General features: G+C 38.7%; 1 protein-coding gene across 1 annotated transcript; it reads left to right on the top strand.

Moving 5' to 3' along the window:
• Positions 1-13,490: 13,490 nt before the first annotated feature.
• On the top strand, positions 13,491-15,092 carry LOC148863935 (nudix hydrolase 18, mitochondrial-like). The gene is made up of 5 exons (XM_088979085.1): positions 13,491-13,814; positions 13,983-14,103; positions 14,214-14,297; positions 14,403-14,531; positions 14,632-15,092. Exons 1-5 carry the CDS (start codon positions 13,741-13,743, stop codon positions 14,749-14,751), a joined length of 528 nt encoding a protein of 175 aa, XP_088835211.1. The 5' UTR covers positions 13,491-13,740; the 3' UTR covers positions 14,752-15,092.
• The last annotated feature ends 432 nt before the right edge of the window (positions 15,093-15,524 follow it).

Here is a 15,524-nt window from a genome sequence, read left to right as displayed (position 1 = left end):
TCTTTCCTCCCTTTTATTATTTTATTTTTTTGAAATTTTTAAATGAAATCTATTAAACGATGAACCATTGTCTGATTCAAATGGTTCAGCAGTCAGACCATCTAGGTTAACATTTTATTGACTAATTCAATAGTTTTAGATAAAATGATAGTTCAATACTAAAACAGAACTGATACCTTGGTCAGTTTCCAAGCAGAATGGTCCAACCGTCTGGGTCAATAATGGTTTTAAAACCCTGTTGAGAATTCCCATGTAAACCATAATTTGTCAAGCAATCACTTGTTTCTAGGGATGCAAATGGATTGGATCCGATCAAATCAGATAGGACTCTCGATTTGAATTCAAATCCTATTAGTAAGTTAGATCTTCGGATTTGATCCAATCTGACTTGTTTTCTTTAAAAATTAATAAATTATTAAAAGAAAAATAAAATATACTAATTTAAATAAAGTAAAAACAAAAAAATTAAAGTATTTTTTAATTATTTTCATCTTATATATACATATTTTTTTATAAAAAATAAATAATATAGAAAATTTATAAAAATATAATATAAAAAATGTATTTATAAATAGATAAATAACACGCACACACACACACACACACACACACACACACACACACACACACACACACACACACACACACACACATATATATGTATGTATGCATGTATGTATGTATTGATCTGAATTTGATCCGGAGATTCGAATGGTCCAAATTGGACCAAATAGAATCGAATCTCGGATCGGATCGGATCATGATCCGATCCATTTGCGCCGCCCCTACTTGTTTCCTTGGGATATGTAGAAAAAAAGAAAAGGGTCATTTATTAGAACACCCCCTATAGTTTCATGGATTTACTTAAACCTATCTTGTAACTTTCGTTTTATTAGAACACCTATATAGTTTCCAATCGATTTACTTAATTGACCTTTCATTAGATAATAATGGAAAAAGAAAGTTTTGACACTAATGCCCATTTTAATAAAATTAATCAAAAGAAAAAAAATGAAAATTCCATTTTTCCCCTACTAAGACACGAACAACAACTCTATTTGGTCAATTTTGTTCTTTTTATACAAAGAAGTGTTAAGAGTACTATTGAAATAAATAATCCCCCATGCCCTTGAACATTTTCCACTCATTTTAGGTGATCATATTACTATTTTCAGATGGAAAAACACGCATTTGTTAGTGAAAGGTTGATTAAGTAGGTTTCAAACTATAGGGGGTGTTTTAGTAAAATTAATGACAGTTTTGACACTAATGTCCATTTTAATAAAATTAATCAAAAGAAAATGAAAATGAAATTTTCATTTTTGCCCCTACTAAGACGCGAACAACTCTATTTGGTCAATTTTGTTCTTTTTATACAAAGAAGTATTAGGAGTACTTTTTGAAATAAATAATCACCCATGCCCTTGAACATTTTCCACGCATTTTAGGTGATCATTTTACTATTTTCAAATGGAAAAACAAGCATTTATTAGTGAAAGGTTGATTAAGTAGGTTTCAAACTATAGGGGGTGTTTTAGTGAATGAAAACTATAAGATAAATTTAAGTAAATCGATGAAACTATAGGAGGTGTTCTAGTAAATGACCCAAAAGAAAAAGTATGTGACTAACTTTAACATAACACCTATTAGATTTGTAGCAGATCTTGGAGCGTGTAAAGAATTTAACATAACACCTATTAGATTTGTTCCGTCAACACTTTTCTGGTTTTCCAAAAATAAGGATAGCTACAGTGAATTATGGGTCCAAATCTCTTACACTTTTTGTCCTCAATTTTTTTTCTTGCACCTCCCTTACGCTAGTATAAATATCTATACATCGCGTGATGCTACAACTTACGACCTTCAAATTAAAAAAAAAAAGAATGTTATATTAAGGTAATTTTTATAGACAAAAAAGAAAAATGATATAAAAAGGATTTTGATCTAAGTATGCTTGGCATGGGGAAAAAGTAATTTTCATCAAGCATTTATAAGTAAGTCGTCCCATGAAACATCAATCCATTGATTTAAATGTTCCTCGATACAGCATGTGAACGCCCCTTGTTATATGGTGGAATATAATAATAATGTTTACTTATTATATTTATATATATATATATATATATATATATATTTTATTAATTTATTTGGTCAATTTTATTCTCAGCAAATAAAATAATAGTCGTCAAAAACAAAAAAAAAAAAACTATTCAAACTCTTCAGCTTTAATTGTGTTGACTATTGGTCCTATCCACTACCGACCACTAGATCTGTAGAATATTATGATTTATGAATCATTAAGTGGTAGTTTGGTTGTTATGGTAGTTATGTCTAAAACTGGTGCCATATTTGGGTGTGGTGTTCACATGGAAGATATCAAAGAGAAGAAAATGATTGTTCTTTGGATGTGTTCTTGGAAGGCAGAAAAATATTTTGAAATAATTTTTTTCTGAGAAAAAAATAAATCGGGAATGGAACTATATAATCAACGATTTAGATTTTTGGCTCTTCATTCATGCAGTGGAGAGAGATATGAAGTAGTCAAAATTATTTGAGAGAATGACGGTTCAGCTTAGGGTCAGAATTTAGGCCCAAAATACATACATTCGAGGTAGGTGCCAATTCAGAATTAATCTAACTCACGGGGAGCATTGGTGTGTTGTGAGGAGTTAAGGGGGCGATCTCATCCGATACTACTCAAGTAAAATAATGAGTAAGTCAATTTTAACCCATTTTCACTGTGGCTTTGAATAATACTTTACTTATCATAGTATGTTATTGGCAACAAAAACTAATTATAGAAAATTAGCATTTTTCATGACATGTATTTTTATATTTTGTATTCAACCAAACACAACCTAAGATTTCAATCATTTGCTTGTATGTAGGTGTGAAAACTTTATTTTATCAATTGGTGTTAGGGGTGGACAAGAATCGAGCTTTTCACAAGTTATTTGAGCTTGGATCATCAGGTTCATGAGCCTAATCGAGTTTTAATTTACATACATGCATACATACATATAGGGCTGTTCACGGGTCGGGTTGGATCGGTTTACTGAGGTTTTTCCATCCGACCCTCCCTGGTCGGGTTACCTGAACTTGAAACCGAAACTGACCCAGTGTTAAGCAAAACCGACCTAGTCGGGTTGGGTTAGTTTGGGCCGATTTTGCCTCTAAGTTCAACTATGCTTGACAGAAACTCAACTGCAATATATATGCGGGGACTGTGGCACCACAATATGTAAGGTAGTGAATGCGGGAAAAGCCATGTTTTTGATAAATAGAGTATACCTCTAGTCCATAGTTTGAACTTTGGAGAGGAGAAGAAGAGCAAAACCCACATATAATAATAATGCCTATTATAGAGGTATATATGTTTTCTATCTTTTCAGTAATTAAGTTTTATCTCCAAAACCACCAACCTATCCCTTTGATTATATGTTCATTTTGAAGTTTAATTGACTTAATTGGGATTTGGGTGAATTCTGTAGGGAGACTTCAGGACAGTTAATTACAATCATTAATCTAACTACTAAGTCGGTTCGATTCGGGTCAGTTTCGATTTTCTTGTGTGAAAACCGAAACTAACCCGAACCATCGGTTTATGAAGTTTTACAACCCAAAATCGACCGGTGCTGAAGATAACCCAGCCGACTCAGGTTGGTTGGTTTGGTCAGGTTGGGCCTTCTTATGAACAGTCCTACATACATACACATATATAAATATTATATAGATAAAAATAATATATACATAATATATAAATAAAAAATATTATACTTTTATTTTTGTATGCATAATAATTACTTTTTATAGTTCTTAATCTTTAAATGTAAAATAAAATTTTTATATGCATGTGTATATATATATATATATATATATATATATATATATATATATATATATATATATATTTACTTTTGTAGAAAGTTTGACTTATAGTCAAACTCGAGCTGAGCCGAGCTCGAACTTATAAACTTTTAAGTCAAACTGAATTCAAGCCCAAGTCTCTAACTTGAGTTGAGTTCAAGCTCAAACTCAATTCTTATATGTTTTTTTAGTGAGCTAAGTTTGAATAGTCAAATATTTGGTTCAATTGGCTCAAATCCACCTTTATTGTTGCTTTAAATAATTGAAAAGTGCACATGCACCAAATTGTTCAAATAAATTTCTGAATGGGTTGGGGGACTCGCATATTTTCCCACTCCATGTAAAGAAAACAAGTTTGACCATTTCAAATTTCAAAGTAGAAAGGGAATCAGCCTCTCTCTTCCAAAGATGGCAACTAAATGAGTCCAGATCTCATGCTCATATAAACTCTGTTCATGTCTATCCACATAAAATCGCAGCCACACATGAAGAACATCTCATCCTCCTATATAATATTATATAGGGGGAGATATTTCCAATTCACAAGGGTAGTGGATTGTGGGTAGACATGGGCAGGAGATCCGGAATCCAACTAAGTGACCCATTTCTTGGGTATAATCATTTTTCGCTTGAATGAATTTATTTTACTTGAACTAACAACTAATAACTGTTTGTCATGCACACACCAAGAAGAAGCAAAATGGGATACAAATTTCAACGGTACCGACCCATGTGGCCTGGGTAAAATTGACGCGGTGCATGGGATTTGGACGTGGTCTTGGGCTAGAGTCGGTTCAATTATGAACAAGTGCAAATTATCTCCAATCGAGCCATGACTGAAATTCTATGATTGGGCAAAGTCAATCCTAGCACAAGAAAGCCATATTTGCCGGTCGGTAAGGGTTGCTTCACGTATTGGGTCAACCTTGGTCGGGCATTTAATGCAAATCGGGTTGAAATGGGGCATGAACAAACCCAAGTCTGAAAACCAAGTGAGTCGGTGAGTCTGGATCAACCGGTCAGGTCAATGCTAATCGGCGTCTATGCCAATCTTATTGGACCTAGTGCTCTTCCGTGAGAATCTCAAATGGGTTTAATTATTCCGTCACCGTCCATCATCTGATCAATATCAATTGCTAGTGTCTCTAATGGACAATTTGACATATGCTTAAATTTCTTATTTTATTTATTTATTGTATTATTTTGCACTTTTTTTTGGGTGTGGAACCAGGGAAGGTAGTTATTTATAGACCCAATAACTCTTAAAACCATGTAATGAATGGGAAGATTAGTATAATTTCAATTATGTGTTAAGAGAGAGAACTAATTATAAGATTAACTGGTATAGGAAACTCAAAACATTAGCTAATTCCATATAATATTTGGTGCGTATGCTTTATTAAGTTATTAATCTAATAATCTGAACCACTAAATCTGTGGGTCCTGAAAAACTTGTCACATCAAAAAGAAGAGGGCAAATAAAAAAATGTACTCTATCAAGGTGAGTCAGTTTTGAACAATTCAGAAAAAGAAGCAATTAATTTATAATAAAAATTACATTGGAGGACTCGACAGGTTGGTGTGTCCTCAACAAATTTTTGTCCGTTGTCACCCAACACTTTCTCAACTTCAGTGTGTTAATAGTCCTTTTTGCCTGGAGTTCTTTATATGGGTGTCCACGGTTCGGTTAATCGAACCATGGGCAATTTTATCGAATCGGTACCATCGGTTAATCAGTCCATCAATTTCGGTTTTTGACGGATTCAGTTCTTCGGTTTTTTATTATATTTATAATATTATATTAATATTTTTATAAATAGATTATTATAAATATAATATATACATATATTTAAATATAATGAATATATATTTATATATAATATATAGAAAATATGTGACATATATTAAATATATATATATATATATATATATTGGTCAGTTCGATTAATCACCGTTTTTTTTGTAGGTTAATCGAAAATCGAACCAATCCTTCAATTTTTTAAAAATACTAAACAGAAACTAAACCGATCTATCCGGTTAACTGCATTTTTTGGTTTGATTTTCTCGATTCAAATCAGTTTTTCAGTTTTTCATGAACACCCCTAATTGTTCTTTATCCTTTGATGCTACAGGACTCTATTCTTGCCACGAGTTGGGTCTCTTGCACAACTTCTTACACAATCAATCATAAGACACCATATCAATATTAAATCATGTGTATATCTCACATGTGCCAGCATTAAATCATGTCTTTTTCTTATGAGTCAATTCCTCTCATCTATTATCTTTGATTATTTTCCAATTTTTCAATTTTCTCACCCTCTATTAATCTGTTTCCATTTCCATGTTGACACAAAATCAGTGTCTAAGAAACAAAAACCTCTTTTTAAAATTACATTGATTTTATCAACATAGTATTTATATCTATAAATGAAAGTAAAACTCTATTGTGAGTACAGTTTAGTTCTATATTATTTTATGATATAAAACTATACTCCATCCAAATACCAACAAAAATGGATTAAGAATGAAATTTTATACCAGTCCCTATTTACACTGCAAACAAATGCGGACAAAAACGAAAACGAGCCGGCGGTGGAATTTTATATCGATGGGTATTTACACTACAAACAAACGCAGGTTTATGAATTAACTTTGGAGTGAAGTTAATCGGATCAGATGTGGGATCTTGTTTCAGACCTTCACGTACAAGGAGATACTACCTCCACTGTTCCACCAATTAAGTCATTTTATTTGATTGGGCCTTATAAAGTCTAAAGTTTAAGCTGGAGTAATGAAGGGTGGTGTTAAGTGTAGGGGTAAGCAAAAAAACGGAAAAACCAAATCGATTGAAAAAATTGACTCAAACTGAACTAAAAATTCGGTTAATCAAATCGGTCGATTCGATTTTGATTCAATATTTTAAAAATATCGAAGGTATGGATTAACCAAAATAAAAAATTGGCGGTTAATCGAATCGACCGGTATACATATATATATATATATATATATATATATATATATACTATTTAACATACATGTGCATTTGCACGTGGCAATATCTCTGAGACAAAACTATTTATAATCTATGGACAGTTTGTGAATGGTTATAAGTTGATAGTTTCTGAAGTGAGAATAAATGACATATGACATATATGCCCACTGTATGCTTAAACAAGGGGGTAGAAAATGTCCAATGAAAATTCCAGGAAGAAGGGGCATTCATTCTTTTATAAATAGTATAGATTATATATATTTTATACTTTCTGTACGTTATAAATTAATAAATATATATTTATAATATATAATATATTATTTATTATTTAAAATATAATATTATATATATTTTTTAATATTTTATTATAAATAATAAAAAACGGAAAAATCGATGAACTGAACCAATCAACCAGTTAACCAATTGGCCTCGGTTCGGTTTCAATAACTCCGGGTTTTCAAAACCGAACCGTGAGCACACGTAGTTAAGTGCTACAACCATGGCCTTTGCCAATAATTATCACCACTAGGCTTGTATTTTCACATCTTGTCCTCTTGTGATTTACCAAACCCAATGCAGCACTTTCTATGAAATTCTAATAAAAATGAAACGAATCTAGATGGTTGTAAACATGATAAAAAGGCGTGGATTGCCCTTGTCATCTTTCCACGTAAGCAAATGAATCATGAAACCATCCAGCATCTAGCAAACCTATGTCATACGCCATATTAAAATATGATAACTCTAGCTTTTCTCATTGCTGACATAGCTTTCTAATATATCAATATTGCAAACCATTGTTTTAAGTCTGTCGTTGACCTCACCAGTTGAATAATTTGAATTATCATCTAGTCAAGATTTTAGGTCTGATTTGCATAAATGTTGAAATCCATTATTTGATGAAAATTGTTGACTTGGTCAAAAACCATCTTATTCAGATGATTCAATTGTTCATTTGTTTGATCTGTCATTGGGTCATGAGTTATACACTCATTAATGTATACACAAACTTCTAAAGGTCATAACTTTGCATTTGGGTTACTTTTCTAGGTCCAAGAAGCCAAAGGTGTTTTGCCTTGCTATTTTCACAAAAAACCCTTTCGTTGACCTCAAACCACAATTTTTATCACTTTTTACAAATAAAAATTAAAAGTATAAATTAAACATAAAATAATATTTATATATACATATATTACATCTGAAAATTGATTATACATTTTTTACTAATAAGATACATACAATACAAACATAATATGTGTATATAACCTATTCAACCTGGATGGTTAAACTGGTGACTTATGACTCAGAGGAAAAAACGGTTTGACCTCCATATCGGTTTTTGCATACAATATTCGATTTCCTAAATTTAAATTTGAATTCAATACCTTTGAGGTCACTCCAATTTAATAAAGTTGGTTTAAATGTTATGAATTTACTAAATTTGCATAGGTTCAAATTTCACACAAGTACTTTTCAAATCATTTTAATTATATAATACCATACTAAAGTCATTTTTAATTGAATTTATTAATCATCATCCCAACAAATGTGAGTTAATTTATCTTGATCCATTGTTTGTCCCAAGCCTAAACAAAAGAGGAGGGGTTGTGTCTAATTGGCACCAAAACTTTGAAGCTTTTTGTTAAATCCGAGGGCGGATTTGGCCCTCCAATGAAATTGTGACACCTGGCACCTCATGCAAACCAAGTGTAGCATCTTGACGACTGGACAGTTCGGGCAGCTCGGCATAGGCAGTTAGGTATAGCTTGGGCAGCTCGGTATAGCTAGGGCAGCTCAGCATAGGCAGCTGGCCACTCCACAGTCATCCTGACGTCTTACGAAGAGCTCACCACTTAGGGGCAGCTTAGCACTTACAGGTAGCTTGGCATAGGCAGCTGGCCACTCCGCAGGCAGCCTAGCGTCTTACGAAGAGCTCGCCACATAGGGGCAGCTCGGCACTTACAGGTAACTCGGCATAGGTAGCTTGCAACAGGCAGTTGGCCACTCCGCAAGCAGCCTGGCGTCTTACGAAGAGCTCGCCACTTAGGGGCAACTCAGCACTTACAGGCAGCTCAACACTTAGGGGCAGCTCGGCGTATCGCAGGAAGATCTCCTGCCTGACAACTGTACTTGACAGATCCGGAGACATGCACCCACGTCTCTTGCTAGGCGGCGCCATGCCTGCCAGTCCTGAGAGCTGTCCCTTGACTGGCAGAGCCGTACTCTACAGCAGTCGCCTACACTCGCCACCTCAGCTCTGACGGTAACGGCCACGACAGAGAGACAGAGGCGGTTACGCTTGACTTGACAGAGGCTGTTACGCCTAATTTGACAGGACACCACTATATAAGGACTCCAACCCCCAAAGACAAGGGGGAGGGAATGGAAAAATGGAGGTAATCCCTGCTCTCTAGCTCTCTCATTTCTCTCCAAGCTCTCTGCAATCAGAATGCTAACTTAGGCATCGGAGAGTCCCCGTTGGGTAAACATCCCCGGGCCCTTTGATTCATTTCTCGCATGTACCTCAGCTCCCGCCGCCTACAAAGAGGAGGAAATGATGGAATTCTCGCAGGTCCCTCAGCTCCCGCTGCCTACAAAGGAGAGGAGATCACCTCATGCAGAGGACAATCGGGTTGCGCTACACTAGGGAGCTCCACCACCCTCTGAGTTACAGGTCGCCTAGGAGCAGGTCAAATGACGAGTCCACCCGGGCAGTTCTCCACCAGGGAGCTTGTCACCAAGTATCTCTCCACCAAGGAGCTTGTCACCAGGCAGTTCTCCACCAAGGAGTTCATTACCAGGCAATTCTCCACTAGGGAGCTCGTCACCAAGTAGCTCTCCACCAGGGAGCTCGTCACCAGGCAGTTCTCCACCAGGGAGCTCGTCACCAAGTTGCTCTCCACTAGGGAGCTCATCACCAGGCAGTTCTCCACCAGGGAGCTCATCACCAGGCAGTTCTCCACCAGGGAGCTCGTCACCAGGCAGTTCTTCACCAAGTAGCTCTCCACCAGGGAGCTCGTCACCAAGCAGTTCTCCACCAGGGAGCTCGTCACCAGGCAGTTCTCCACCAGGGAGCTCATCACCAGGCAATTCGCCATTAGGGAGCTCCATCATCCTCTGAGTCACAGGCCACTTGGGAGCAGGTCAAATGACGAGGTACTTAGCCAAGAAAAATTGTTACATCACAAAAATTGGTATGTGACCAGAAACGGTTACATCAATTGGCGCTGTCTGTGGGAACACGCTATAGAAAGCTAAGTTGTCATCCTACAAAAGCTAATTTGTCATCCTACAAAAGCTAAGTTCTCATCTTACAAAAGCTAAGTCCTCTTCTCCCAGAAAGCTAAGTCCTCACTTTTTAGAAATTAAAGCTCTCGCTCTATAGTTTACATTTTTTATGAACTCAAAGACTATGCAGGGAGCTAACAGACTAAGTAACTTTACTTTCAATTCGGATAAAGCCTCATCAGTCCTCTCCACAAGGTCCCCCCCTACAAAGATGAGCTCTTCGTGGCTTCCACGGGAGTTGGCGGCCAACGGACTACATAGGCGCTCTTACCGATCGAGCCTTCCAAGGCTCCCGTGTGAGCTGGCGACCTAAAGTTAGTAGTGCTGCCCCCAAAGGTAGAGCTCCTAGTAGCTTCTTGTAGGAGTGGGTGACCGGCATTACAAAGCTGATGTAGCGCAATCATAGCTCTAAGGCATCCACCTAGTCGGTTCGGCACCTCACTGGTAGTTCGGCACCTTGCAGGTAGCTCGGCACCTCACCGGTAGCTCGGCACCTGGTCAGCTCGGCACCTCGCAGGCAGCTCGACACTTGGTCAGTTCGGCACCTCACAGGAAAAGCCTACGGGCCACATTACTACTTAAGACCTAGTCGCCTCTTCGTTACGGGCAAAGTCAAAGAAGAGTGGACTACGAGTCGCTCCCAAAGCCTATGGGCCACATTACTACTTAAGACTCGGTCGCCTCTTTGGCATGGGCAAAGTCAAGAAGAGTGGACTATGAGTCGTTCCCAAAGCCTACGGGCCACACTATTGCTAAATACCCAGTCGCTTCCTCAGCATGAGCAAAATCAGTAAAAGTGAACTATAAGTTGCCCCCAAAGCCTAAGGGCTACACTACTGAACTAGCGGACCTCCTCACCTTACAGGCAGCTCACCACATACAGGCAGCTCCCAAAGCCTAAGGAATTGGATAAACACTTGCTAGCTCATCAACTTATGGGCCAAAAGAAGAAATCTACTCCCTTCGCTGAGTTACTCTCAGCTCGGGAGTGGGGGGGCAAATGATGAGGGCGGATTTGGCCCTCTAGTGAAAGTGTGACACCTGGCACCTCATGCAAACCAAGTGTAGCCTCTTGACGACTGGGCAGCTCGTGCAGTTCGGCATAGGCAGCTCGGTACAGCTCGGGTAGCTCGGCATAGGCAACTCGGTATAGCTAGGGCAGCTCAGCATAGGCAGCTGGCCACTCCGTAGTCAGCCTGGTGTCTTACGAAGAGTTCACCACTTAGGGGCAGCTCGACACTTACAGGTAGCTCGGCATGGGTAGCTGGCCACTTCGCAGGCAGCCTGGCGTCTTATGAAGAGCTCTCCACTTAGGGGCAGCTCGACACTTACAAGCAACTCGACACTTAGGGGCAGCTCAGCGTATCGCAGGAAGATCTCCTGCCTGACAACTGTACCTGACAGATATGGAGACCTGCACCCACGTCTCTTGCTAGGCGGCGCCATGCCTACCAGTCTTGAGAGTTGTCCCTTGACTGGCAGAGCTGTACTCTACAGTAGCTGCCTGCACCCGCCACCTCAGCTTTGACAGTAACAGCCGCGGCAGAGAGACAGAGGCAGTTATGCCTGACTTGACAGAGGTTGTTACGCCTGATTTGACAGGACACCACTATATATGGACTCCGACCCCCAAACACAAGGGGGAGGGAATGGAAAAATGGAGGTAATCCCTGCTCTCTAGCTCTCTCATTTCTCTCCAAGCTCTCTGCAATCAGAATGCTAACTTAGGCATCGGAGAGTCCCCCCTGGGTAATCACCCCCGTGTCCTCTCATTCAGTTCTCGCAGGTTCCTCAGCTCCCGCCACCTACAAAGAGGAGGAAATGATGGAGTTTTCGCAGGTCCCTCAGCTCCCGTTGCCTACAAAGGAGAGGAGATCACCTCTTGCAGAAGGCAGTCGGGTTGCGCTACACCAGAGAGCTCCACCACCCTCTAAGTTACAAGTCGCCTAGGAGCAGGTCAAATGATGTATCCACCCGGGCAGTTCTCCACCAGGGAGCTCGTCACCAAGTAGCTCTCCACCAGGGAGCTCATCACCAAGTAGCTCTCCACCAGGGAGTTCGTCACCAGGTAGTTCTCCACCAGGGAGCTCGTCACCAGGCAATTCTCCACCAGGGAGCTCATCACCAAGTAGCTCTCCACCAGGGAACTCGTCACCAGGCAGTTCTCCACTAGGGAGCTCGTCACCAGGCAGTTCTCCACCAGGGAGCTCATCACCAAGCAGTTCTCCACCAGGGAGCTCGTCACCAAGTAGCTCATCACCAAGCAGTTCGCCACTAGGGAGCTCCATCATCCTCTAAGTCACAGGCCACCTGGGAGTAGGTCAAATGACGAGGTACTTAGCAAAAAAAAATTGATACATCACATAAATTGGTACGTGACCAGAAACGGTTACATCACTTATGATCATGTATCTAATTAGTTCGATTTATTAAAATATATAATATTTTGATTCTTTTTAGTTTAATTTGTTTATAACTATACATGTTCATGGGCCGAGTAACCCGATGGCCGGGCCCGGCTTGGCCCGCACCCCGGTTGGGCTTGGTTATGTAATTGGGCCCGCGGACTTGACCTCGGGCCTAACCCAATAAGCCCAGCTGTGTTTCGGGCCGGGCTCGGGATTTGTCTAAAAAACCCGGCCCGAGCCCAGCCTGGCCCAACTTAGCATTGTATATTTTATAAAATATATAATATGTATTTTATATATTATATAAAATATATAAATAATATAATATTTATTAAAATATATATTTATAATTTAATATATACATTTTTTATTCTTTTCTTTATAATGTCTCTCTCTCTCTCTCTCTCTATATATATATATATATATATATTCAACCATTTTGCAGTAGTAACAGTATGAGCTAAATTTCGGGCTCGGGCCCAAGCCCAGGCTTCGGGCTTTTTATGAAAGTTGGGCTTGGGCCCAATCGATGGTCGGATCGGGCTCAGGCTCGGCCCTTAGAAAAATCTATTAATAGAGAGTGAAAGCCAGGGCCTGCCCATGAACATGTCTATTTATAACATTCAATATTTACGATGCAAATTCGATATAAAAGCCGATGGATATGGATAGATAGATAAAATTCGATTTGAATACGAACATAACCCAATCAGATTGGAATCTACTTGTATAGTTGTATCCGTTCGATTTTGTCCGTTTAGCCCTGATGTGGCAATAAGATCAACTACACGGTTCATCAACATCAACACAGCGTTGACTTTGACGATTATTTTTATTTTTATATAATAGAGAGAAATGACGCAGAAGGCCGAAGGTGTACGCAGAAGCTCGGATTGCTTATTTATGGGGTGCGCATCTACCTTATCCTGAACAGTTGGTGATTAACTTTCGTCGACGTCCCTGATTTATCTCCGATATTTGGAATTTATTGTCTTTCTCCAAGAATAGAAACAACATTAGAGAGACGATCCTAAGTTTGGTATTCTCGGCTGTTGTTCTGTTTTGGATAAGTATAGATTTGAGTCGAGAAGGGCTCAGGTTTTTTTCAAGTTTCTCAGGTGAAAGAGAAAGAGGTTAGCGTTGTCCGACTGTCCGTTGTTTTTTTGTCTCTGCAAATCAACAATGGTTGCTTTGGTTTCTCGTACTGGAAGAGAATTTCAGCGGTACGATGATGAAGGCCGTCGCCAAGTCGTCGGGTGAGTATGTTTTGTAAGCAATTTCTTCATCTTCTGCTTGGCATTCAAAGATCAGGAATTTGACAAAGAACTGACATGGGTCTTTGTGTAATGAGCCAAAGAAAGAGTCTCAGGAATTTGAAATTGACAGTTCATCTAAAGTTCGATTTTAATTCGATGCGTGTGCAGATGTATTCCTTACAGATATAAAACTGGGAAAAGTCCTTCACATGAGGCCATGGATGACAGCCAAGATTTGGAGGTTCTTTTGATCAGTTCACAGAAAAGCCATGCAATGTTGTTTCCCAAGGTACTAAATTGATACCATTCAAGGGTTTTTGTTCCATTAGCCAACACCAATGGATCTGTTAATAAATCATTCATTAACGTAATCGATGTTGTTGATTTTGTGTTTATCAGGGAGGTTGGGAAATGGACGAATCAATGAAACAAGCAGCTAAGCGAGAGACAATGGAAGAAGCTGGTGTTGAAGGAAATGTTGAGGTTAGTATGTGTCCATTAATGGACCAATAATTCTGTTCCATCACTACAGGTACTGGCATAGTGACATTGGCAAATAGCTAATCTTTTAGTTCTGGTCTGTTGCAGAGCCAATTGGGTAAATGGTTTTTTAAGAGCAAAAGCCATGATGCAATTTATGAAGGATATATGTTTCCTTTGCTCGTCGAGAAGCAATTAGACATCTGGCCTGAGAAGCACGTCCGGCAACGAAAATGGGTAAGCTCAGTCGAACATCTTTGTGGTTCAAAAGATTCAAGCGAAATGCACGCTTGAGAATTAAGGGCTAATTAATTTCGAAATGAAATGTTTGGTTCAGATGACCGTGGATGAAGCTAGAGAAGTATGTCAGCCTCTTTGGATGAAGGAAGCACTGGATCGATTGGTACGCCGTCTGAGGCAGGAGGAAGAGGAAGAACTGGTTTGTCCTCTCAGCTAGGAATTGCATTTGACTTGTACATTACACCATCTAACGAAGACTATGAATTCAGTAGGAGAATTCAACTCATCAGTTTTTCTCCCTTCATAAAACTGAACTGTTGGTCAATGTAGAAAGCACGTAATGAGAGTTTCTTACGTAGCCACAGATGCCGACTTCTGAAGGGGAATATTCAAAATTTTCATGCTTTCTCTCTCTCTCTGAGTATTAGAAATTTCATCAACTTGGTTTGGTATAAGACAAAGAGCTACAGTCGTACACAGTCATTCCGTGTCGACTTCTGTGCTTCAGAAATTTAAATCTAATGTGCAAGCGTGTTTCTGAATGCTTTTTATGACCCAGTAGTCGGCCAGTCTCAGTGTGATTCATGCATCAACGTTTTCTGAAATATGACTGAGGAAGACCGCTCGTAACTACAGTCACAGCAGATTCAAAGACTGAGTCAGATCAATGAAGGCACCATGAATCGATTAGATTCATCAAAGGATAAAAATAAATAAATAAATAAATAAACAAATAGATCTTCCATGTTTCACATTCTTATCACATAAATTCATGCAACAAGCAATACTGCAATTTTCTGAGAACTAGACTTGAATATGATGATGTGGTCTGGACTCTAGAAGCAGAAGTGTGCTGCTGCAGCCATATCTTCATTAACCAGCATTAGATTCACTATCAGTCTTTGAATTGCATTAGATGCATGGAGTTAATCTGTAGCTGACCATCATCTTAATTTCGCTTCCAATCAGCTTAATATATCTAATTAATTC

This window comes from Nelumbo lutea, chromosome 3 (genome assembly GCF_056320005.1).
Source record: "Nelumbo lutea isolate HS-2025 chromosome 3, American lotus-T2T, whole genome shotgun sequence".
Taxonomy (NCBI): Eukaryota; Viridiplantae; Streptophyta; class Magnoliopsida; order Proteales; family Nelumbonaceae; genus Nelumbo; species Nelumbo lutea.
The sequence above is the reverse complement of the archived record's forward strand: the minus strand, read 5'-3'. Positions and strand labels throughout refer to the sequence as shown.